At 43.3% G+C, this 24791-nt stretch overlaps 1 protein-coding gene across 4 annotated transcripts in view; it reads left to right on the forward strand.

Annotated features, from left to right (window-relative positions):
* Positions 1-24791, forward strand: part of bcas3 (BCAS3 microtubule associated cell migration factor) — a 488455-nt gene that overhangs the window by 187141 nt on the left and 276523 nt on the right. For all 4 annotated transcript variants that reach the window (XM_056283043.1, XM_056283039.1, XM_056283041.1 and 1 more), the window contains 3 exons: positions 11804-11928; positions 12104-12269; positions 12641-12741. In XM_056283043.1, coding sequence (XP_056139018.1) covers positions 11804-11928; positions 12104-12269; positions 12641-12741 — 392 coding nt within the window. The remainder of the gene's footprint in view (positions 1-11803; positions 11929-12103; positions 12270-12640; positions 12742-24791) is intronic.

Here is a 24791-nt window from a genome sequence, read left to right on the forward strand (position 1 = left end):
TTATTTTCTGCTTTACTAAGTAGTTAATATTATGTCAGATGATGATGCATTCAGTGTAATGTTAGATCAAATCTATTAATTAAAGCTGCATGTTGGAATGTTTTTATAGTAAAATATTAACTTCTAATAGCTATGTGTTGAAAGTGTTGAAACTATGCCACCAAGCCCCAATGAGGGAGAAAAAAAACAATTTTGTTGTATGGGTTTGCTGATTTGCCCATTTCTCGAACATCTCATGCTTTTTCACGAAATCTTAATGGCACCCAGAAGTGATGTATTTTATATATTTATACATTAGCATTTATCAAATGTTATGTTTACACAATTGAAATCGATTAATTTGATTTTGTTGGTTATACACAATGGAAAAAAACTGAGTCCCAGTGTTCGAAGCTGTGATCCATGATTATCTTCTTGCATGATTCAAGCAACATGAAATGCAGTCAGCTAAAACAGCATGCCGCTTCATCCACCGCCACTGCACGGAAACTCCCTTGTGCAGCTTCAATACGCAGAATGTTTTAATGTTTCACTTCAGTGCATTGTAATGTGTAGTTCAGCATCTTTTACTGATGTCTCAAACCTTTTATAGGGAGAAAGTAAAAATATTTATCTATTTTATATATATATATATAAAAATTGCAAATTGGACAGTGTGAAACTGGCTTGGCTTTTCTTGCCTTCACTTTGTGTTTTTTTTTTTGCACTGCAGAATTACTTCCTCTCTTCCACCTTGCTTATTTATACCTGACATGATCTTTTTTCTTCTTTTTTTATGTTGCTGTTGTTCATCACAACTTCAGATTTTCTTTTCTTTCGGGGCATTTTTTTCAACCCAACATCCTTGCAAGTTCCCGCTGGACTCTTAACTGAGCCGTCTTACTGTAGTGAATTGTGCAGCACATGAGTATGGCTATGGGCTAGTTTTTCTTTTATTCTATACCAGCTTTACATCAAGTACGTGGGATGTGTTTTGGTAAAGTCACAGATTTGAATCCCTTTTTGGGAGAAATACAATTTGTACTGGGAACTGTTCGGTCGAATGTTGGAAGTGGTAAAGCTGGAATTACACCTTTTGGATTTGCAGCACTTGTGTCTGTTTTTCTGTCTGTGTGTATGGGAGTAAAGAAACTCTTTGTGTTTCTCTCCCTAACCAGTTAAATCTTTGAGGTTACGTGACATGTCTTTGTTGAGTAAACGCTTACTTTACTGTAGTCATTCAGACACTTCTGCATGTTGATATACAATTTCCTTTTTGACAAAAAAAACACAGCTTTTATTATTAACAAAAAAATATATATATTGATAAATAAATAATGACTCCCATATCCAAATCAAACATTGGGAAAGTAAGAGGTCAGTAGTATTTCTTTAACCTCCCCACATCAGTTTCTGCTTCAGCATTGAACACATAGTAATTAACACATAGTGACACAGTAACACATAGTAACTAACACATAGTAGTAACACAGTAACTAACGCATATTAGCACAAAGTAGTAACTAACACATATTAACACATAGTAGTAACACATGGTAGTAATTAACACGTAGTAACACATAGTAACACATGGTAACATATAGTATTTCTGCTTCAGCATAGAACACATAGTAACTAACACATAGTGATACGGTAACACATATTAATGAACACATAGTAACACAGTAACTAACGCATATTAACACAGTAGTAACACAGTAACACATAGTAACTAACACATATTAACACATAGTAGTAACACAGTAACACATGGTAGTAATTAACACGTAGTAACACATAGTAGTAACACATGGTAACATATAGTATTTCTGATTGAACACATAGTAACATATAGTGAAGGCTGTAACGTTTTTTCAGTGCGTTGAGCTCCGTGGCTGTGGACCGTTCTCGTCGGGGCCAAGCTGGAGTCTCTTGTCAACGCCGTCTTGTGAAATCAGATGCTTACAAGCTTTTAAAAGAAGCCCCATTATGACAGAGTCACTTATGGAGGGATGATTGAGTGGCTTGCTGAAGTGAACTTTTCCCTTCCCAGCTCCCTCCTCTTGAGGTCCTCCCTGTCGAGTTGATTCACTTGAGAAAATGAATAGCATGTGGTGCCTTCTTCAAGTCTTGGGTTTCCTCTTTTGTTGTTGGCAGTCTCTCATACTTTTTAATTGAAGTTTTTTTTCCCTCCATTTTCCCTCTACTTCAGCCAGGCCCTTAGTGATGTCAGCGAGTAGGACTTTCAAAGGTGCACATCATTAGCATTGGAAATCTTGACCCTCACAATGACTCCTTTCCGCTCAAATATGGGCAAGTTAAACTAATATTGATCGCCGAACAGCGTATATACCTCGGGATATGGAGTATGACAGTCCATTCGTCAATTTTCACTTAAGCATTGAGTACTCCATCTGGAAGATCTATCGTTCACCTACTTAAGACAAACATTTAAGAAACGAAACCATTCTTTTCCCTGTTTCAGTATGCCGTTTACTATAATCTCTTCTGAACAATTTCATGTTGTTTGCATCTGTTTTTATATCTGAGATGAGAGGAAGTGCGGTTAGAACTGCTGACCATCGTCATTCAATTACGTGAGCTTATAGCAAGCCAGCGGTTAAATGTACCTGGCATGGTGTGACACCTAATGACCACCAAGGAAAACTCAATAAGTTCACCCCACTGGTGTGGCACACTGAGGAAGGGGATAAAAGGACTACATTCAGATTTGAAAGGGGGGGGGGGGAGTAGGTTCTCCTTGAAAATTTGATGTCCAACCTCAATTGTTTATTGTGAGGTTCCCTTGTGGTCGTCATTAGCGCCGTCTGTTCTCTACAGCCCCAAGGCTGCCCTGTTTCTCAAGAGCTGCTGTAAAATAATAAATGTGATGTTGAAGGATGTGTCCTGAACATGACTGCTGCCCAAAAACTGCTGCTCTCTCTCTCTCTTTCTATTTCTCTATCAATCTGTCTCTCTCTATTTCTCTCTATCACTGTCTCTCTCTCTTTCTATTTCCCTCTTTCTATTTTCCCTCGATCACTCCCTCGCTCTCTCTATCATGCTCTCTCTCTCTCCTCTCATTCTATCTTGCTCTGTCTTTCTCGCTCTCTCTCTCTATCACTGTCTCTCTCTCTAACTCTGTCTCTATCACTGTCTCTCTATATCACTCTCTCTCTTCTCTCATTCTATCTCACTTTCACTCTGTCTCTCTATATCACTCTGTCGCTCTCTCCTCTCACGCTATCTCCCTTCCTCTCTGTCTCTCTCTATCACGCCGTCTCTCTACTCATTCTATATATCTCTCTATCACTCTCCCTCTTTTTCTCTCTCTGTCTCTCTGTCTGTTTTTAGTTTTATGTTTTGAGCAGTTGTTGAGTGATTATTGTTGGGCATATTAAAGATGCATGTTGAGTACTTGTTTGTAATTTGACAAATATTTTTTATATTGTTACAAAAGATATCAAGTCTGTTTTTCGATATTTTTTTCTAAAGACTTTAAAATTTTCAAAATTCCAAATTCTCTGTTGCTCTTTCTCTATCATTCTCTCTCTCTATCACTCTCTTGCTTTCTCTCTATCAATCTCTCTCTGTCTCTGCACTCCCCCCCTCCCCCTATCATGCTGTCTCTGTCCGTCTCTTGCTGGCTGTAGCCTTCCTGCTGGCTTGGCCTTGCTGTGTGTTGACCATGTGGCCCAGTGTAACCCCTGCATGCAGCCTCACCTCATCGTGTCAGTAGTCCCGCTGTTCTTTGTCGCTGGTTTATCAGCGTAAGTGAGCTCTTTCTATGTGTTTGCCGTGAGGGCCCCGACAATAAATGTCGGCTGCCACTGGACTTCCAACCCTCCTCAATGGCGCCTCACATAAGCCGTCGGCATGGTAGACATGGTAATGTGAAGAGACTTTGATGGTTGATGCCGCAAATTGAATCATGCCCTTGAGAAAAAGCTATTAGCTCAGTCAAGAGTCCTCATTTGTTTAATTAAAAGTGGAAATGACATCTGAGTAGTCTTTTTACTGAATTAAAGTTACGGAGAAAACAGACATTGCTCCCTGTTAAAAGGCAACAGCACAAAGGGAAATCTTGTGGAAAAAAAAGGGAAAAAAGAGGCTTGGCTTCTGTTCAGTGACATCTGTCTCCCCCACTCTCATTTCCCACTCAGTATATTTATATTTCATAATGTATTTATGTTGGGTTACATTAATTGTAAGTTTCTGATATTTGCCAACCCCCCACACCCCCAAAAAGGGCTCCTGTCTTCCCTACGGAGAATTCTTCCAGAATTATGCTCTTGTCCGTTGGAGCTGTTAGTCTTCTTCCAGAGACAGAAACCTCAGCACTTTCGAGCCACTTCAGCTACGTCTGAGAGGGAAGGATGATTTAAAATGCAGATGAATAAACTTTGGTGGTCACTCTTCTCAGAGGAGAGGAGATCAAAGCCATGGTCCCAGTCCTGTTGGCAGGCGTGCTAACCCAAGCGTCTCCAAAGTGTCACAGGCCCTGCTCATCAGTTAGGGAGCTGTTGGTGGGAGCCTCTATTATAGGCCGCTGTCGTAGATCTGCGTGTGCACTGGTGTGTAATCGAGGTTATATATGTGTATGCTTATTGCTTTGGAGTCACACTGGCCTGCTCTACTGCATGGCTCCAGCGATCTCCACTCCGCTGAGCCACATAAGAGCCGTTTACACACTCGTTTGTCATTGGACCTTGCCCCTTTTAGCTTCAAGAAAACATGTCGGCTTGAAAATGCTTTATATTTGGTGCTGTTACACAAGACACACTTCATTCAGAGTCAGCATGACGAGGAGTTGGGGAAAAATATCCTCCCCTTGGCTGTGATCACATTGGACGCATTTTAACATGAGGCACACCGTTCTGGCTTTTTTCCTCAGCAGGCCCGATCCCATCAGATGTGTTTTCAGCAGGGAGAGACGTTTGCCATCGCTGGGCACCCTCCGAGTGGCCCGTCAGTCACGTGTGTGCCAGTGTTAGCGATGAATGAATTAGCACAACTCCGCCCATCTGAACATCTCGGTGCCAAAAACATGTCCGATGTGATTGCGGTTGGTTATACACAAATTTGTCAGCGCCTAGTTTTCACCTTGAAAATCCATCAACCTGCACCGGAATATGACTTGTATTTCTTTTAAAGGGGTCACCCACAAAACTTGTGAGGCCATCAGGTTTTTTTTTCTTCAATGGGAGAAATGGAAAGCCAGGTTCTACTGTGATGAAACATGTTAGTCAATACCCCAGATTTCACAGCACTCCTACACAGTCACAGCAAGAAGGCCCTGGATTCGAGCCCTGGGATAGTTCAAGCTTGAGGGTTGTCCCCGGGTCATCCTCTGTGTGGAGTTTGCATGTTCTCCCCATCTACGTGGGTTTCATCCAGGTACTCCGGCTTCTTCCCACAGTCTGGAGACATGTAGGTCAGGTGAATCGGCCATACTAAATTGTCCCTAGGTCTGAATGTGTCGGCCCTGTGATGGACTGGTGGCCTGTCCCGGGTGTCTCCCCGCCTGCCGCCCAATGACTGCTAGGATAGGATCCAGTATCCCTGCAACCCTGAGTAGGATGGGCGGTTTTGATAATGGATGGATATACCTCGCCTTCCCTACCACCCTACCAGCTATTTTCACTGTCAAGCTTCAGTTGCATGAAAGACAATTTGAGATGGTTGACAGTATTTTTGTCCTGCCACTTATTTTAATCAGTATTGCATTATGCAAGGATGTTGATTTTTGGAGTGTAAGGTTTTACAAACGGGCAGGGACAGAGGGAGGCAGTCAGGTATAAGGACTAGGTGAGAGGAAGCCTGCCTCAGAGGGAAGCAGACCTGAGTTGGCTGACCTCTGGCCAGTTACCTCTAACTGTTTAGTATTTTATCTCCTGGATGCGCTGACAGACGAACAGGCCTCAGGAGGAAGCAGGAGAAGACGAGGGTGCCCTGGCGTTAGCCAAGGCAATATCCTGACTGTTGCTTTATCTCTTCCTCCATCTTCTTGCACAGACACAGCTTACTGTGGATATTTGGTTATTCAGCTTTCCCCCTGCTTGATCCAACACAAATAAATCCATGCTGCTAAACTTGTATGGAGACCTTTATTTATTCTACTTCCTTTCACCTCTCTTTTTGTCAGCCTTAGTTCACACTTGATGGCAAAACAAAGACATTGTCGTAGTTGTCTTGCAGGAATTCAGGAATTGATCTGCGAGCTGCTGACACCTTGATAGAGTAATAAACGTTATAGGGCAATGTTGCTACTTTGAATATGATAAAATACCAACATGCATGCCCTACAAATTCACATTTTATACAAAATATATGTGGTAGAAAGCATCCGTTTTCTTGGTTGTGTGTGAAGCAGTAGGTGACGTATCTGTGCTGTCAGCAACCACTTAAAGCACATGTTCCTACTGGCTCCAGCAGGCTGAGGAGAAAGTCTCTTCAGGCATTCTCTCAAACACCATGGTATATAAAACACAGATAGCCGAACTACTAACCATGACCTAACTTTAACCTCAAACTTAACCTCAGCCCTAAACTTAACTACCTAAATTTAACCCTGAACTTAACCCATGTCTAACCTTAATCCTAAACTTAACTACCTAAACTTAACCTTGTACTTAATCAGTGTAATTGTAGTTGTCATTGCTACAGCGGGTGTGCTTTGTTACGCCGCTCACCGAGAGAAAGAATCAACAGTCCTTGCCAGTCATATGGTTTCCGAGAAACAAATGGCGTCGAGTGAAAAAAAAAGTTGTCTGTGGCAGAAAAGAGGGAGGGACAAAAGGAAATCAGCCATTGGATGAGGTCTTTGATATTTTATTTCTTCACGTCACTTCAGTATACATTGAAGCAGGTATGTTGCTTCCACACTATGGTGGTTTCTCCAGCTCAGGGTCATCCTGGAGTGCATGACACTGCCCTGGGTCTGCAGCCCCTCGCTGTCTCTCATGTGTCATTGGTCCTCACACAGATTTAACCTTCTAGACTGGTTATAAGACTGGGCAATAATACCAGACCTCACTACAGTTCTTTGATCAGTTCCATATGCAGAGACCTATAGCAGCTAAAAACCCTCTCATTGCTCATTTGCTGTCAACCAGTTCTGACACACTAAATAGTCCAATAACTCCCGATAAATTCTCTCCAATTGCTAACTCAGAGTGAAACAATCGGGGAGAGCAACTAGGAGGCTCGTATTTAGACGCACATGTGATGACGTATATTGTATCACTTAAATTATTGACAGAAATGTGCTATGGTGTCTGCGTGCGCATATGGTGCTTCATCTTAGAGGAATCCGGCGACCAATTTGTGTGTTTCGCCATCTTGCACCGCCGCCATTACTGCGGTGGCAAGTCATAGGGAGTCGGTATCTGCTGCTGCCTGTTGACAGTGACAGTAGCATGGGTAGTTGGATTGATGACGTTAGGCAGTGACCCCGGTTACTAATGAAAGTACCTTACATGGATGTCGATCTTAACATTATTCAGATTTTATGTATTAGTTAGACATGGACCACTTGACCATCCTCCACGTCAACTAATGAAGTGCTGCGCGAATACTACTGTACTAGCTAGCTGGCATAATCAAGAGTGCATTTAATCATTACAGACCATTTACATTAGCTAAAATATAAAAATACTAATTCATATTTTATAGGTATTCAATATTATTTAATGGCCTGGCATGTGATGAGCAACACAATGCCAACTACAGGTCACTCATAGGGGGGTCAAAATTACCTGAGCTGCACACAGCCAAATATCGCACACTGTACCAGATGATGAACACATCATTCTGAAAGGACCTGTCCGATACTCGCAGTCTATTAACAACTGTCCTTTAGTTGAATTAACTCTACGGAGGAAGGATGACAAAGCTGTGGGTGTTAACTGTGGCTGTATGGCCAACAGTGCTGCAGTCATACAGCAGCACTACTTTACAAGGTAAAAGATGCTGTGACCCAAGGCTGCACAGGCAAGGACTGCACTGACAAAGTGTGTGCCTGGAACCAATCTACCTAGAAAAATGTAGTGCCAGACACATTTGAAAACCCTCAAGGGCAAGACCATGGACCTAGGAAAAGTATGAAAGTTACAGCTACAGCATTTGAGACACATGGGGATGTCATTCAACACTTTCATCCCCTGAGATGTCTGACTTAGAGCCGTGATACCTGGAACCATTTTACATCATGTGTTTACTGCACAGCCACAGAAGAATGCAAAGATCATGAACAATGTGCTGAACACAAATGTAAACTCTGCAATGTCATTTTTGAAAGATATATCAAATGTGGGAAAGATGAGAGAGAGAAAATGGAAACAAATACAAAGGGCCAGAATTGTCCATTTTGGCTAGACCAGGGAACATTTAGAATAACAGTAGTTGTGGTCTGTAGTATCTGGCCACTGGATGCCAACATCCCTCTTCTGCAGAGGTATGATATTTGCCATATCATTAACATTCACATATATGTTGTATTCCATAGCTTCAGGTTCAGCACATGATATGTTGATGATTAAAGACTCAAGACATCATCTTTTGGGGGGGGGGGGGTCTACCGGATTATATTATCCCCTGAGGACAGATAAAAACAGAGAGAGAGAAAAATATCTTACATTTATCAAACAAGATAGTACAACATATTTAAACAAAAAAACAGTCAAATGAAACTGACAATTTGGAAAGCACTTTAATCAGAATCTCTTACTAAACTGTAAATGTCATGGAGGCGATTAATTAAACCCATGGAACCCCCAGGAAAAATGGAACCAAACTTGCATAATGTGCATATCCCATATGCAATACAGGGTGTGGGTGTTCTTACATTGGTTTACCATCCTAGAAGTGTGTTCCACAAACAAATTCCAAACAAAATCCATCCATCCATTATCCAAGCCGCTTATCCGAATTCGGGTCACAGGATGCTGGAGCCTATCCCAGCAGTCATTGGGCAGCAGGTGGGAAGACACCCTGCAACAGGCCACCAGAGATTTTACCCTTTTGTAAAGGTTGTCGATTTTCTTATTTAACTCAGCTAATTGATGACAAACTTTTGCATAAAATGTAGACGTTGTTGACTGCGTGACATGGTTAAAAAAAACACTCCTACTAAACACAGGGCTGCCAGACACCATTGTACATGTTGTTTGTGATGACGACCACATGATGTTTACTTTGTGGTCATTAGGTTGCCCGAGTTATAGTAACTAAAGTTAAATTTCACAATATTGCCACAGCTAGTAGATTGAGTTAAATGTATGTCCAATTAGCCCACTTACGTTAGCTAGCCAAGCAGTCGTAATTTAAGGAGGTGTGTCGAGGGTGTCTGGCTGGGAGAGCTGGCGCTGGATCGGCCGGGACAGCTTGGTCTGCTGCGCCCGAGGAGGAAACACCGAGGGCGGTCCGATAAGACGTAGAAGTGGGACGGGCTAAGCACCAGCCCATGCAGACCTGCAGTTCCAACAGTCATCCTGGTTAGCGGTCGTTCCCTTGGACTGTGATTTTTTTTTTTTTTTTGGATATATGTGTTAGTTTGGATATGTGTGTTCATGTAGATTTTGGGTGTCTTTTTGTCTTTTTCACTTCATGCAGTTGCATACATGAAATGAAACGAAATGCCGTTTCCCCCAGCCCACAGCAGTACAACACAAAGTGGTCCTTATTCCTGAGCTAGTAGATTGAGTTACTTAATTCTGTGCGACCACCACAGCCGCTAGATGTCTTGATTAGCCCACTTGCGTTAGCTAGCTAAACAGTCATAATTTAGCTGATGTTAATTGTTTCACCGTGTGAGGCTAGGCAGCTGCATGCTACTCATTGTGAGATGAGTAGAGATGGACTACTGTTAACCAAAACCTACCGTGCTGTTGTTATTGGGAACAAAGTCCTTTATATTCTTTATCCACTTCTGGCGAGTATCTTGGTCCTGTGTACGCCCAGGGAGTCTATGTAAAGAGTATGGTCTTAGACAAGGGTTCTCTTCATGGAGTAAAGGCTTGTGTGTTTCACATTCAGTTTTTTTTCCCAAAGTTTGCCACTACTGTTGGAGCAGCTGAGAAGTGCACAAGTTCTTCCCAAACTCCTAGACATCGCTGATCGCTGTCAAAAGTAATGTTACATAAAAAGTATAGGTAAAAATAGAAATTGTACACTTATTTCTCCCCCTTTCTCCCCCATTTGCATCCGGCCAATTACCCCACTCTTCTGAGCTGCCCCGGTTGCTGCTCCACCCCTTCTGCCAATCCAGGGAGGGCTGCAGACTACTACATGTCTCCTCCGATAGATGTGGAGTCGCCAGCCGCTTCTTTTCACCTGACAGTGAGAAGTTTCACCAGGGGCACAGAACACGCACATGAAGTGAAAAAATGCCGTTTCCCCCAGTCCACAGCAGTGCAGCAAAAACACATTCAAGAACTACAAGAACACACATATTCAAACCAACACATATATCCAAACCAAACAACAACAAAAAATCACTGTCCAAGGGAACAAACGCCAGCAAGGATTACTGGCGGAACCGCTGGTCTGCATTGGCTAGCAGTTAGCCTAGCCTGCCCCGATTACGCGTCCCATCCCACCTTGTTTTCCTCCTTGGGCGCAGCTCCAGTTAGGGGCCGTGGTCCCTGTGGCAATCGGACAAAGCAGACCAAGACCTCCCAGCCGATCCGGTGCCAGCTCTCCCAGCCAGACACCCCTGACACACCTCCTCACACTCCGCACGACATCAAACACATCAGTCAACGCCAGGTGAGGCCGCCGCCAGACCCCACCCTCGTTATCAGAACTGCCGGTCTGCATGGGCTAGCAGTTAGCTTAGCCTGCCCGGCTTCTACATCCTTTCAGACTGACCTCGGTGTTAACTCCTCGGGTGCAGCTCCGGGCAAGGCTATGGTGCAAGGCCACAGCACAGCAGACCAAGCTCTCGTAGCCGATCCAGCGCCAGCTGTCCCAGCCAACAAACGAAGACAAAAATTTAGACGTAGACATGGACAAAGACTGCATCGACGGTACTGGGTGAGGCTGCTGCAAATGTGAATTCATGCTGCCATCTTCCCACACCGGAAGCGGAAGTATTTAATTCAGATACACATATTGCTAAAGTTAGTTCACATTGATGTGCTAAGTAAACAGTGTGTGCTGTCACATGCATTGATACGTGACAATCAGCTTACTGTAGTGAGCAACCAATACATGCAGTGCCTGCATCTGCTTTTGTCTTGATGAGAAAGACACACACACTTTTTTCCTCCTTCTCGTAATAAAACGTAGCTCTTATCCACAATAATAATCTGTTTCAAAGTGGAATAAGTTAAGTAGCCAATAGATAGTATTTAGGGATTAATCAAGCAGGAAAACATTTTTAAAGTATATTCTTAGAGTTTTGGACTGGTTTCTAAAATAATTGTACATAAATCTATTTATGTACTTCAGTGCTGTATTACTTGTCAAATGAACATTACTCTTTCCATCCTCTGGTACTGAAGTGGTTATTTTTCAGGCATTTTATGCTTCTCTCGCCTAGCTTCATGCATGCCATACAACTGTGAAGTTTGCCTTTTTGTGCACTTGTAGAGTATTGTAGAATTTTTTTATTTCTGTCTCAGAAATGTTGCCTCTCATTTGGAATGCATTTTCAAGACATTTTAAACCCTCAGTTCAGCTTTTTTTGAATCAACTTTCTTTCATGTTGCAATCCTTTGCGGCAGGAAGCATCTTGTTTGTTCATCCTCCACTTGAGATCACAGCGACTGAGCTGCTTCCTTTAATTTCTCGTGATATTTTTTCTCTCTTTTCCTTACTGAAGCAAAGCTAAGCCACCACCTCAGATCTCACCCAGCAAGTCCAGTGGAGGAGAATTCTGCGTGGCTGCCATCTTTGCTTCCTCACGGTCATGGTTCATCACCAACCCTAACATAAAGAGAGAAAAAGGTAAACCCAAAGTCATGGCTGCTCTTATCCCACTGCCTAGACACAACATGCATGACACATTTAAATTAAGGATTTGATTCATGCCCTTGTTGGCCAGGGATCAAGTCTCACCAGAGACCTGTAGTCACAGTTGTATTTTATTTAATCTCTATTTTCTTTCCCTTCCTCCTCACAGATCAATCCAAGCAGTCAGTCGTGGACTCGCTCTACATCCTCAGTTGCTATGGTAACTTGGTAGAGCATGTCCTGGAGCCTCGACCAATAAGTTCAGCACAGAAAATAAGTGATGACACGCCTTTGGAACTTAACGCCTGTCCAAGGGCCTGCTGGACTTTAGCCAGGTAAAATCTCTCTCCACCTGCCCAGCCAAAATGAGATGCATACAGAAACAGATTTAGGTAGACAACTATACAAATACACACTGTAGAGCGGTAGCCTGCCTGCATAAGATGTATAGCATGGATTATACATGAACCAAGATGGAATGGAATGCAAGGATGCAAATTGTTTTCATCAAAAATTGTATATAACAGCATTTATTCAATATGCACTCTACAGTTTACAATATGTATATACAATATGCACTCTAGTCACTTAGAAACTGCATATAGATCGTCACACATTGGGAAAAATTTCCATTTGAGGCCTAGCAGGGTTCTGATTTTTAATTCTAGAATGCACTTTCCCCAGTGATGATTTGTTTTCCAAATAGGACGCCGCAATGGAATGAGCTGCAGCCACCTTTCAACTCTAACCATCCCTTGGTGCTAGCCTCTGACTTGGTGCAGTACTACCAGTATCTCCTGGCTGGCTGTAAGTAATGAGTCTCCTCTCTATGGGTATCTGAGTGTTATGAGTGTGCTCCCCTCTGTATGGACAGAGGAGGATGGCTACTACCACTGATTCTATTATAACAGGATGTGTTTTGTCTCTAATCAACAATGACACATTGTCATGATTATGAATGTGAGTATGTTATGTATGTATGTATGTATGTATGTATGTATGTATGTATGTATGTAACATGCATATGTATGTTTAGATATGGATTAATGTGTCTCTGTATACTTAAGATAAATTTACATTAGATGGATGTGTATATGCATGTATATGACAAAAAAATGGAAAGGACCAACAATATACACTATGCGCATCAGGTTTAAGAGGTAAAAACAGACATGTTGGTTTTAGAGCAACTATTGGCTTTTTTCGAATGATCGGCATATTTGATTTGGCAAAGGTTTTACGCCGGATGCCCTTCCTGACGCAACCCTTCCCATTATCCGGGCTTGGGACCGGCACTAAGAATGCACAGGGTTGTGCATCCTCAGTGGCTTGGTTTTTTTTAAATTACAGAGGTATAATTGATCAGCCACAGTATGAAAATGTGGGAAACAGTAATAAAAACTGGGTTAGGTGACAATTAGTGAGCAGCGGGATGGTTCATGCTGTGAAAGAGCACCACAGATGTTTGCTTTTAGAACGTTGATGGAGAAGTATAGAGAAGGTCAGAAGGAGTTACATTGTGTGTGTATGGATTAAGAGAAAGCATATGACAGATTTCCGAAAGAGGAGGTGTGGTATTGTATGAGGAAGTCGGGAGTGGCAGAGAAGTAGGTAGGAGTGGTGCAGGATATGTATGAGGGAAGTGTGACAGTGGTGAGGTGTGCGGTTGGAATGATGGATGGGTTCAACGTGGAGGTGGGATTACATCAAGGATCTGCTCTGATCCCTTTCTTGTTTGCAATGGTGATGGACAGGTTGTCGGATGAGATCAGGCTGGAGGAGTCTCCATGGACTATGATGTTTGCGGATGACATTGTTATCTGTAGCGAGAGTAGGGAGCAGTTGGATGAGTTTAAATACTTGTGGTCAACTGTTCAAAGTAACGGAGTGTGGAAGAGAGGTGAAGAAGAGAGTGTTATATGGTTTGGAGACAGTGGCACTGACAAAAAGACAGGAGGTGGAGCTGGAGGTGGCAGAGTTGAAGATGGTAAGATTTTTGTTAGGATAATTAAAGGACAGGATTAGGAACAGGTTGGACGGTTTGGAGAAAATGCAAGAGAGACAAGATTGAGATGGTTTGGACATGTGTGGAGGAGAAATGCTGGGTATATTGGGAGAAGGATGCTGAATATGGACCTGCCAGGGTAGAGGAAAAGAGGAAGGCCAAAGAGGAGGTTTATGGATGTGGTGAGGGAGGACATGCAGGTGGCTGGTGTGACAGAGGAAGATGCAGAGGACAGGAAGAGATGGAAACGGATGATCCGCTGTGGCGACTCCTAATGGGAGCAGCCAAGAGTAGAAGAAGAAGATGAGCTTTTTTCGAATACGACCCAGTCCAGATAATAACAGAGTGGGAACAGCTTTTGATATGTTAGTAAGTTAAAGGGTATCTATTCATCCTAATGCCAGCAGTATCCCAGTTTTCTGTTTTGTCTTGTCTCACGTGAAACTCTAGAATTCTAACAAACTGGCCACCGTTCAATGCAAATGTTAGGAAGAAAGCTGCTCTGATATTTTGTTGGCTACTTCCTTCAGCATTGTATGAAAAAAATAATTGTAATTTGGGTTTCTACAGGCATGAGGGATGATTAGATAATGACAGAATTTTCATTTTGGGGGTGAACTATCCCTTGAATCGCAGCTCTAACAGAATACAAGATTTGTACAGCTCATAACAGTTTTTGTTCTGGTCACTGTACTGGAGGGGGTTATAGTATTTCTTTGGTTATTTTACAAGCAATTAGCTTTGTGGGCTGTAGGAAATATCATGTACTTGCCAGTATGTTTTGAAGATGGCTAGTTTTCTTTTTTGTTGCTGTGGTTTTTCCATGTTTGACATATCTTGTTAAGATATCCCAGAATAATGGAGTGGTAGACATCTACCACTGCAACTTTCATTAGTATATATAGTAAATATATGTGTGTGTGTGAACACATAATCTGGCTTATCCTACTTTGATTGTAAAGTATGCTATTAATTCATCTATAATGTTAAACTTAGGCACCCAGCCGAAGGAATACAATTTTGTTTTAATGTACTGCAAAAAAGTATCGTGAGGGAACCCAAAAAGTATCGTTAGGGAACACAAAAAGCATCTTGAGGGAACACAAAAAGTATCGTGAGGGAACATAAAAAGTATCGTGAGGGAACATTAAAAAGTATTGTGAGGGAGCACAAAAAGTGTTGTGAGGGAACCTAAAAGGTATTGTGAGGGAACCCAAAAAGTATCATGAGGGAACCCAAAAAGTATTGTGAGGGAACGTAAAAAGTATTGTGAGGGAACCCAAAAAGTATCGTGAGGGAACACAAAAAGTATTGTGAGGGAACGTAAAAAGTATTGTGAGAGAACCCAAAAAGTATTGTGAGGGAACATAACAAGTATCGTGAGGGAACCCAAAAAGTATCGTGAGGGAACATAAAAAGGGTTGCAAGGGAATGTGATAGTACTGCAGGCTAATGCAAATGTTTTGCAAGGGAACATGAAAGTATTAATGAAAAAAAAACCCCGTCATGAAGTTTCAGGTGCTCTGTAAAGGACGATCCCTTGTCCACATGTAAAAAAGAAAAAAATGCAGTTTTTGGTTTGCCTTCCGGTGCCACACTTTGGAATTCTTTTCAACTCTTTTAATTATCTCATGTTGCCTTAAGAGTTGCATACAGAAAGCTTTAGTTACCGAAAGATGTCCCATAAAATTGACATAATAGCTAGCTATTGTGTCTTTACGCATGCCCAATAACCAGGTAAGGACATCTTCAGTCACGTAGATGACTGATGAAATCTTTCTCTCAATAAACGTTGAGTCCAGATGAACTGATTCAACTTTCTGTGAACTAACTATTGTGTTTGTTGGGTTTCTTCTTCTTCTCCTTCTTCTTCCTTGAATTTTTTTGGTTCAATTCAAGTAATGTGCCCCATGATATCAATGTTGGATTAGATTTATTCACAATTTTATGTTTAAAGGATGTTTTCTTTGTTTTGCTTCTTCTCCTACAAACTTTATCGAACCTTCAACAGGTTTGCCTCAGAGCATCTTATATTGTTCTTCACGAAGATCCGCCCAGATATTTGATATTCAAAACCATGTAGCGGTAATGCTTCAGTGCACCTTGTAGAAAAGATATGTAAACTGGTAGTGAGCTGTGACTCCTAAATGCATGATGGTAATTTAACAAAATGTCACACACATTTGACATAATTCTAACATGCCCTGACCTCAACTTCACTGCTTTATAGTGACACATACAGGTGTGAGCCACTTCTACATTTTGGTGCACAAATACTGAAACATTTGGTCTATAGGAATGAAAGTTTTGTTCCTCTGATGTGGTTTGGCAAGCCGGATCAATCCTACACATCCAGTCAACAATCCCCATGATGTGTTTTTGGCCATTTTGAATTTTTTTTTTAACTCATTAATCCAATCTTAATCAAATTATGAGAACATCATCATTAAAGTATGATTAAAAAAACAGACATCTGATACTCCAAACCATTTGGCCAAAATGTTCTCGGTATGTCATAGCATAGAGTTGGCAGTCAGGAATTGAGGCATAAGGCTGTGTTTCTACCAGAGACTCATCTTTTGCTGGGCACCTTTCTTATTTTGCTTTGTTTTTCTTCTTCTATGGTAATCTGGTGCTTTCAGTGCTCTCAGCCTATACAGGTAGTGTAACGTTTCCCTGGGAAACTGACAGGACAGAACCCAAGCTCCCAAGCCACTGACAGGGAGGTTCCAGTAACACTCGGTGTAAAACAGGCCTGGGTCAGAACACAGGGAATTGGTCCAAGCAGGCGACCAGATAAACAAGAGGCAGTAAGACAAGCAAATACAAATCCAAAGCACAAGTTCTGGTTATTGGGTTTTCAGTCCAATCAGGCAACCAAATAAACGAGGAGCAGGCAAGAGGAATGAGACCCAGAAAGCAGGCAAAGACTCAAAAACTGAGTAAACAGGCAGAACGTGAACTAGTGGATGCTGGATTACTTGGCTGTGCACATGAGACAATCTCTGGCAGAACATGGAAACCAGGGGACTATATGTACTGGAGAGCTAATCAGGAAACAGGGAAAAGGTGTGGTGTACACGGGGTTGGCTGATGGCAAAAACGGGCAGGAACTGAAACGACGAGACAAGTGAGTACTTCAAAATAAAAAAAAACAACAACAGTAGAGTCGCTAACAAGTCGTGCAGAGCTACAAAATAAAGGAAACAGCTGAAAGTTCATATCCACTGATGTAAAAACTTACACTGGCGGTCTGTGGTGGAGACACAGCCTTACTCCCTACCACTTCATTTTAAGCATACAACATGTCACATACATGTTTGTCAGAACAGGTACGTGAGCCTTCAACCTGAATTGTACTGATTTATAGCGCCACCTATAGGGGAGCTCCTGGTAGCTTGGTCTCTTAATTGCTGGTGTGGCTACATTTTTGTTGTTGTTTGAAACTATATGCAAAAACATATGCTCACATAACATGCACAGGAATACATACATACACTAGCCAACACCAACATATCAAGTTATGTATACACACACACACACACACACACACATGCATGCACATGCTACAAACTGTCATTTAACTCAGTATGACTTCCATAAGTAGATAGCGATATAACTGTGAATTTACTGTTCCTAAATGTTTGCTGTTTTGTTCATTTGGGAGGGGGAAATGGTAAAATTGTCTACCCTAGTTTCCTAAACTTCTGCTGTAATTGCAACATAAACCTTCAAAACGCATACTCGTGTTTGTTTCAGTGCACCAAACATCCAACGTAGTGCAACTACACAAGCTTTCATGTTTATAATCCACACTTGACATTGTAATGTTTTGAATGTGATAAAATGTAAAAGAATAATGTTCGAGAGCCACTTGCTTGCATTTAAGAGGCGTGTTCATGGGTTCAGAAGCTGTAACACGATCAACGTGCTGCCGGTGTCCCATGTTGTAATGGTGCAGAATGGCTTTGCCAAGAGGTCGCTCCATACTATAAAATTAACCTTGCAGACGGTGCTGTTGAATCCACTGTGCTGCATTTTGTTGGACAATGAGCAAGTGTGTCCACTCGGAAACTTGTTGGAATAGACTCGACTGCATCATCACTTGGGCAAATGTAGTTAAATGAGTCTGGGTCTCCTCTAATTACTGTGGTAACTGCTTTTATAGAGGGGTCCTCGATAAAAGCTTGCCATTGTTTTTTTTGTAATGGCAAGATTATATTTAAGTGTTAGCATCATGATTTATAACATGTGGCAGTATAAATGTACATTATTTTAGCAGAGATAATGTATTTGACTAACTCTGTGTATTGTGTTGCAACATGTACTATGTCTTGTGAAACAGGCCAAGTCAGGTCGTACAGCAATATAAGTACAAAAAGGCACTGCACTGTGCTTTCTGTTGTGTACTGAGATACATGGGGATACAGTGGGTCCACTTGTGTGCATTTATTTATTCATACAATGTGCTATTTAGCCCGGTGCACACTCCCCATGGTCATGTATGTTTTCTGTGTTTATGCACCATTAGTCAGGGGGGCGCCCCCACATGCCCTATTGATTTCCCATGTTGACTCCTTGTTGAAAGCCGGTCCTCACCCTCTTATTGGTGCCACATGCTGAGAGGAGACCCTTTCAGTCAGTGGCCATAACTTTTCCTTTCTCAAACCCCTCCGAGAGAGATAAGACATCTCTGCCATTTGAAGTCCTCTGTGCCCCATCAGAACAAGTATCAGCTTTTCCGTTTGGTGCTCCACCTTAAAATGAGCCCTTTTCACCCACAGCGTCGCCTGCTTGCCCCGGGACTGCTAACAGACGCCACACTCAGACCAATTAGCTGACGCCCTAAACTGCCTCTAATTCAATAACAAGTACAAAGAGCAGAAAGCACTTTAAGTTGACATCTTAAAGGCCAGTCCGTAAGTCCATGAAGTGCACACGGATGGCCACACACATAATCAGCCCATCCCCAGGAATAAACTAGCGTCTATGCTCACTACATAATTGTAAACAGAAAATTGGTAATTGGCTCCTGTGGCTCCAGGCTGAGTGGTAGTTGCGTTTCCACTAATCTCCCAGCTCGTTTCCCCTCACTTCTCCAGTGCTCCAGGTCTTACTGGTAGGATATTTTCTCAAATGAGTCCTAATGGTCCCTCCTAGTGTCAGAGCGATAAAGGCGCGTTGGTGTGACAGGCATGGGCATCAGCTTATTTCACCATTCTCTGCCAATTTGGGCAGAGGTACTGGGTGTATAATGAGAGATATTCATTGCATTAACATTTACATCCAATTAGCAATAGCCAGATAACACCGCCCTGTCTCTTTATCTCACAGATGAACTGAGCGTAAACTGATGCAAGGTCAAGACAGTATGCACATAATTGTTGAGTGTACTACACGCTCTCATGCTTCTGCAATTTCCCCTCTAGCCAGTGTACTACAGACAACCACCACTGAGTGAGCACACTTGGAGTGCCACCTTCCATATCTGTGCTTTGCACCCTAGCAGTGATTCTAAACATCCTGTTTCCAGCACACTTTGCCATGCCAGCCCTCCGCTCTGCACTTTTCTCCAGGGCTTGGCACAGCAAAAAAAGAAGTGATCCAGTAGAGAAGGTCGATTTGACCCCGGGATGAATTAAGCCATAGCCATACGCCTGCTGTCCAACTGTCTCTCACTAAGCATGAAGCTCAGGGCACTGCAGAGGGAGCTGAAGGCGTGCGTGCGTGTGTGCACGCGCGCACACACACACACACACACACACACACACACACACACACACACACACGCACACACACACACTATCACGCTCCTCCGTCCGATCCTTACTACTGTTTAAACAATGTTATCAAGTCATCTTGCTGATTTAGCCCTGCACGGGAGAACACTATTGGAGTAATGGATAAAAAAGGAATTGAGTTGAACATAGAGAGACTCATGGAGCTGAAAACAAGGGATGGATCCTTCCAACTGACCCAGCGAATGAATGGAAATATTGTTAAGAGCAACCCTCCCAGCTAATCGTCACACAGCTTCTGAGAATTTACCAAGTCAGTGGCAGGCAAAGAGGCGGCAGTGGTTGATTGACAGGCTATGGTCTCTGGTCTCGTGGCTCTATATTGAATGACCCGGGCTGATTAAAAATGTAACATGTGGGGAAGATAAAGGAAGGGGAGGGTAGCAGAGTACCGGGCCAGGGTCAGGCCAGTTGGTGCCTCCAGGTCGGAATGATAAAAGGCAGCAGTGGCGCCACTTCACGGTCACTATCTCCACCTGTCCATCTGCCCCCAGCTACTGGCACCACTCAGGCCCACAGAGGACGCAGCTCCACTGCACTGCTGCAGAAGATAAGAGAGAGTGGAGGGAGACACACGCAGTGGTGCATACACTGCCAGACACACACACACACACACACACACACTCTCACAATGAAGGTGCAAACAACATTTTAGATGATATAATAAGAACTGGCAATATAAACACTGCCTCAAAGCCAGCTTGTAGTGTTTGGGGAATCCTCTCTGCAGATGAGGTGATCAAACACCGCGAACAAGATTTATTATCATCATCATCATCATATCTCTCTCGCTCTCTCTCTCTCCAAAAGCACTCAGAGTTTGGTATTGAAGGTGACTCAGTGAGCCCTGTTTTCTATGGCCCCAAGCTATTACAGCCGGATTAAAAAACAAAAATAACACCACGATATGAATCCCTAGAATATCAATAGTACAGCTCATTGACAAATGTCACTGCTTCACACCACTTAACAATTTTATGATATCTTTAAACCTGAGAGTTTTGATTTTTTTCACCTCCACAGGCTGAGTTATGATAATATTTACAGAGCTGTCAGCAATATTTTTCCCATACCTCCTTGCTGCAAAGTTCCTCTGAAGCAAATAAGCCAGTGAAAATGTACCGCCTGGATTTCTGACTGGATCTTTTAATCCACACAATGATGGCCATAGTAGACACTGCTTTTTGGCCCTGATCTCCACCATACCTGTCCTGTGATGTGCTGTTCTACAGACCTGCTGACTGGCCTGACTGTACTCCTGACTGAGCTGGCTGTTCTCCTGACTGACCTGGCCATTCTCCTGACTGGCCTGGCTGTTCTCCTGGCTGGCCTGGCTGTTCTCATGACTGGCCTGGCTGTTCTCCTGGCTGGCCTGGCTGTTCTGGCTGGCCTGGCCGTTCTCCTGACTGACTTGGCCGTTCTCCTGACTGGCCTGGCTGTTCTCTTGACTGGCCTGGCTGTTCTCCTGGCTGGCCTGGCCGTTCTCCCAGGGCTTTGAGCCCCATGACGAGCCCACCACAGTAGTCCTTGTCAATAGCCCTAATTGCCCTGAAAGAGGGGCCAGGGTGAAGGATGTGGAGCATCAAGCCTTTGGTAAAGTGAAACCATGGTGCCATAAGTGGGCCAGTAATCATAAAGAAAAAAGAAGAAGAGGAGGAATGTGGAGTGTTAGATGGATCAAGAGCTGTCAATCTCACTGACTGGTGTATAATGACAAAGTGATGCCTGTCTGTTTTATGGTAGCAATTACCTGCTAGAATACCAGAAGAATGAGGAAGGCAATGAGGAGAGAAGAGGAAAGTGAAAAGAGAGGCAGGTGAAGTAGAAGAGAGGGAAACACCAATTTATTGGAGACTAAAATGGAAGATTGGTGCAGAGAAATGTTCAAACTAATGAATTTAAAAAGACGAGTGGTGGGATACGAGAGTCAAGAGTTGAACAGAAAGGCACCTATCTGTCCACTGTGTCCTCTCTGCTCCACCCAGCGCTCCACATATATCAGATCATTTACCTTTCACTGCAGCCCCCTGCCTGGACTGCGGGTGTCCGGCTACCTCAGTACCTGGACAGGCTTTCTTCTTCTTCTTCTGCCTCCTGCTTCTCTGCACCGGCTCACCAGGCCAGCAGCTACTAGCACCGAGCACATTTCAGCATCTCTGTTTCACAGCTCGCTCTTCAGTCCACAATCAATAAAGGCTCTCACAAAGACCGCTCCATCATAAAGCAACAAGGGGTGGTGTTTTTTATGTACAACATGTGTAAAAAATGTAATCCATGCGGTGGACACATCCAGAGTCTCTGTGTCCTACACCCGAGGAGGGCAGACTTTCACCAATAACTATGGTATGCTGTTGCAATTATGTATTTTTTCATTTATTCATTTATTAGTTAGAAATAATGACAGATGCTCATTTTTGAAACCAATTGCCAGCTAGGCAAACGTGCCTGATTCTGTTTGATAGAGCTTACATTTCCTCTTGCTGTGGGTCTGAATCCGACTCTACATTTAACATAGTCGTTTTTACAGTATTCATATTTTAGTACTACACTAAAACCTATTTCCTCGGCATTCAACAAACGGTTTACACCTGAAAGCCTTTCCTTCTTTCAAACCAATCTGACTTCTTGTGTGTGAGGAGAGCCAATAATAACTATGGTACCGTGGCTGTATGATGGACCCACCCCGAGATGGTTAGACACGCTTGGAGCTGGTAGGCCTCATTCTGTCTCCTGACACACACACACACACACACACACACACACACATACACACACACACACACACACACACACACACACACGCACAGAATGGTCTCTGCTTGATGACCAGTAGTTCTCCACCCCTCAGCCTGGCCAGAAGCCCCCACCCTTTTGGCCTACTGGAAACCCAATCTAGCTGGCCAACCAACTGCTTCAGAGCATCAATAATTAATTAGGGTGCAGCTATTGGCCCCAAGGGTCAGAGAGCAGGAGGAGAGTATGGAGGAAAAACACAGGGGGGGGGGGGGGAGCGAGGCCATCCTGATTTTGTTTAATAAGTAACACAAGACAAGCTTTGTTCTTTCATTTCCTTTACAGGGCAACATGAGGCTTCCACAGTATCTGCTCACAGACTCCACCTCTCTGCCTCCCAGTGTTGCTCCTGTCTCCATATGCTTCATCTTTCCACTCATTTTATGTTTCCTTTAGCTCCCCTCTGTCGCTGTCCTGTCTTTTTCATCCCTCCTACTCCCTGTCGCTGCCCTCCATCATGCAATTCATTTTCTTCATCTTTCCCTTGTTTTTTTCCTTGTCTCCGTCAGTCTTCTCGTTTTTTGGTATAACGGTAATGAGTGCATCACACACTCCCACCCTTTATCTGTCAATCACTGAGCCGGAGGAGTGTCAGACACATTTATTACAGAGGTGTTAAACTAACAAGAACAGCACCACAAGGAGAATTTAAACACCTGGCTCACACACACCAAACTATATGACTGTGTGTGTGTGTGGGTGTGTGCGTTTGTTTTGTGAGTGTGAGCAGGTGTGATGAAGACAGCAGTGCCTTGTGCGCTCCAGATGTGAACTTGACAACTTTATTAGCCATTCCCCCGTTAAACAAACCTCATCCCCGAGGTGGCAAGAGGGAGAAAGGACTGATTCTGCACATTAGCCCTCATTCTCCACGCCTGCTTATTCAAGCCTGCAAGTGCCCCATCTGTGTGGGCTGCTGCTGTGTGTGTGTCTCCCTCTCTCGCTGCCTGCTGCTGAAGGGCAGGCACTCACACACACGGCTGCACACACACCAAGGCACAGTATACACACATGTTCTCTCTCACTCAGACTTACACATGCTCTTTCACACACTCTGGCACGCATATGCCCACTTGTCCTCGTGCTCTCCCCCTACATTCGCGCCACACTGGGAGTGTGAGACGGATAAACAGCGTTTGACTTTTTCGGGGGTCTCGATTTCTTCAGCTGCGTTCAAGATACACCTCAGATCCGACTTCATTTGGACTTTTTCCTGAAATATGAACCAGATATCAGATTTTTTTATTTTTTTGAAGTGTGGTTACACACCACACACACACACACAGAAGTGGGGGGTTTTTTCCACATGCGGTCTGGCTCTGTTTTTTTTTTTCCAGAATGATCCTAGATCAATACACCCAATATGTTGGTCTTTAACTGACCAATCACTGTTGTTGCCACAGCAGCTACCCAACCGTTCAGTTCCAGCTGAATGTGATTGTGGGGTGCTAGAGGAGTTGTTATGCTGAAATTAAGCCTCCTACAGACTCTGCGATTTGGGCCATCTCAGACAAAAGATGACTAAACGTGGCGATATCTTTGGTCATGGCTCCAAAACGGTGGTCCTACGTCGCACTGCGAGACCGGTTCAAAGACGGCCGTTAATACGGTGTTGCAACCGAAGATAACCTGGCACAAAAGTCTGACAGTGTCAGAAATTTAGGATGACCATCTCACAATGTGACTGCTGCTGCGACCTACGTCTACTAACCAACCAATAGAAATGCAGCAAGAAATGATGCACTGATCAACACAACGCTGAATCTTTGCTGGCGCTAAACACAAACAAACGGACTGTTAGCATCTGTGACCCAAAAGCGATGGATTCAACAAAACGAGCAGCAAAACAAGCAACAAAACGAGCTGCGGCGACTATTGAAAGGACTCGATTCCTGCTTGGCGTCATGTTGCTCTACCAGTGGCGTAGACTGATTACGCGTGCTGATGCAGCTCGCACGCTGATGACGTTTTTATGGACTTGCATCGTAGCCTGCTATTCAGTAATGTTATCGTACAGTCTACATACAAACTTGATGTCGTACCCACGTTTATTAGATCCATGTCACACAGTGTGGCTTGCAATAAACTTATAGGATTGCTAAAACGGCACAGTGTGTAGGAGGCTTTAAGGGGAAACAGGACACTGAGGGACGTCAGTGAAAATAATAGCATCGGTTTGATGTGTTGGGCAGATCCCCTGCTCAAGCTGAAGTCGAGGGCACATGTTGCAATGGACCACTGTTTGAAAAGAAAACAAAACA

The sequence above is a fragment of the Lampris incognitus genome, chromosome 7 (assembly GCF_029633865.1).
Source record: "Lampris incognitus isolate fLamInc1 chromosome 7, fLamInc1.hap2, whole genome shotgun sequence".
NCBI classification, from domain to species: Eukaryota; Metazoa; Chordata; class Actinopteri; order Lampriformes; family Lampridae; genus Lampris; species Lampris incognitus.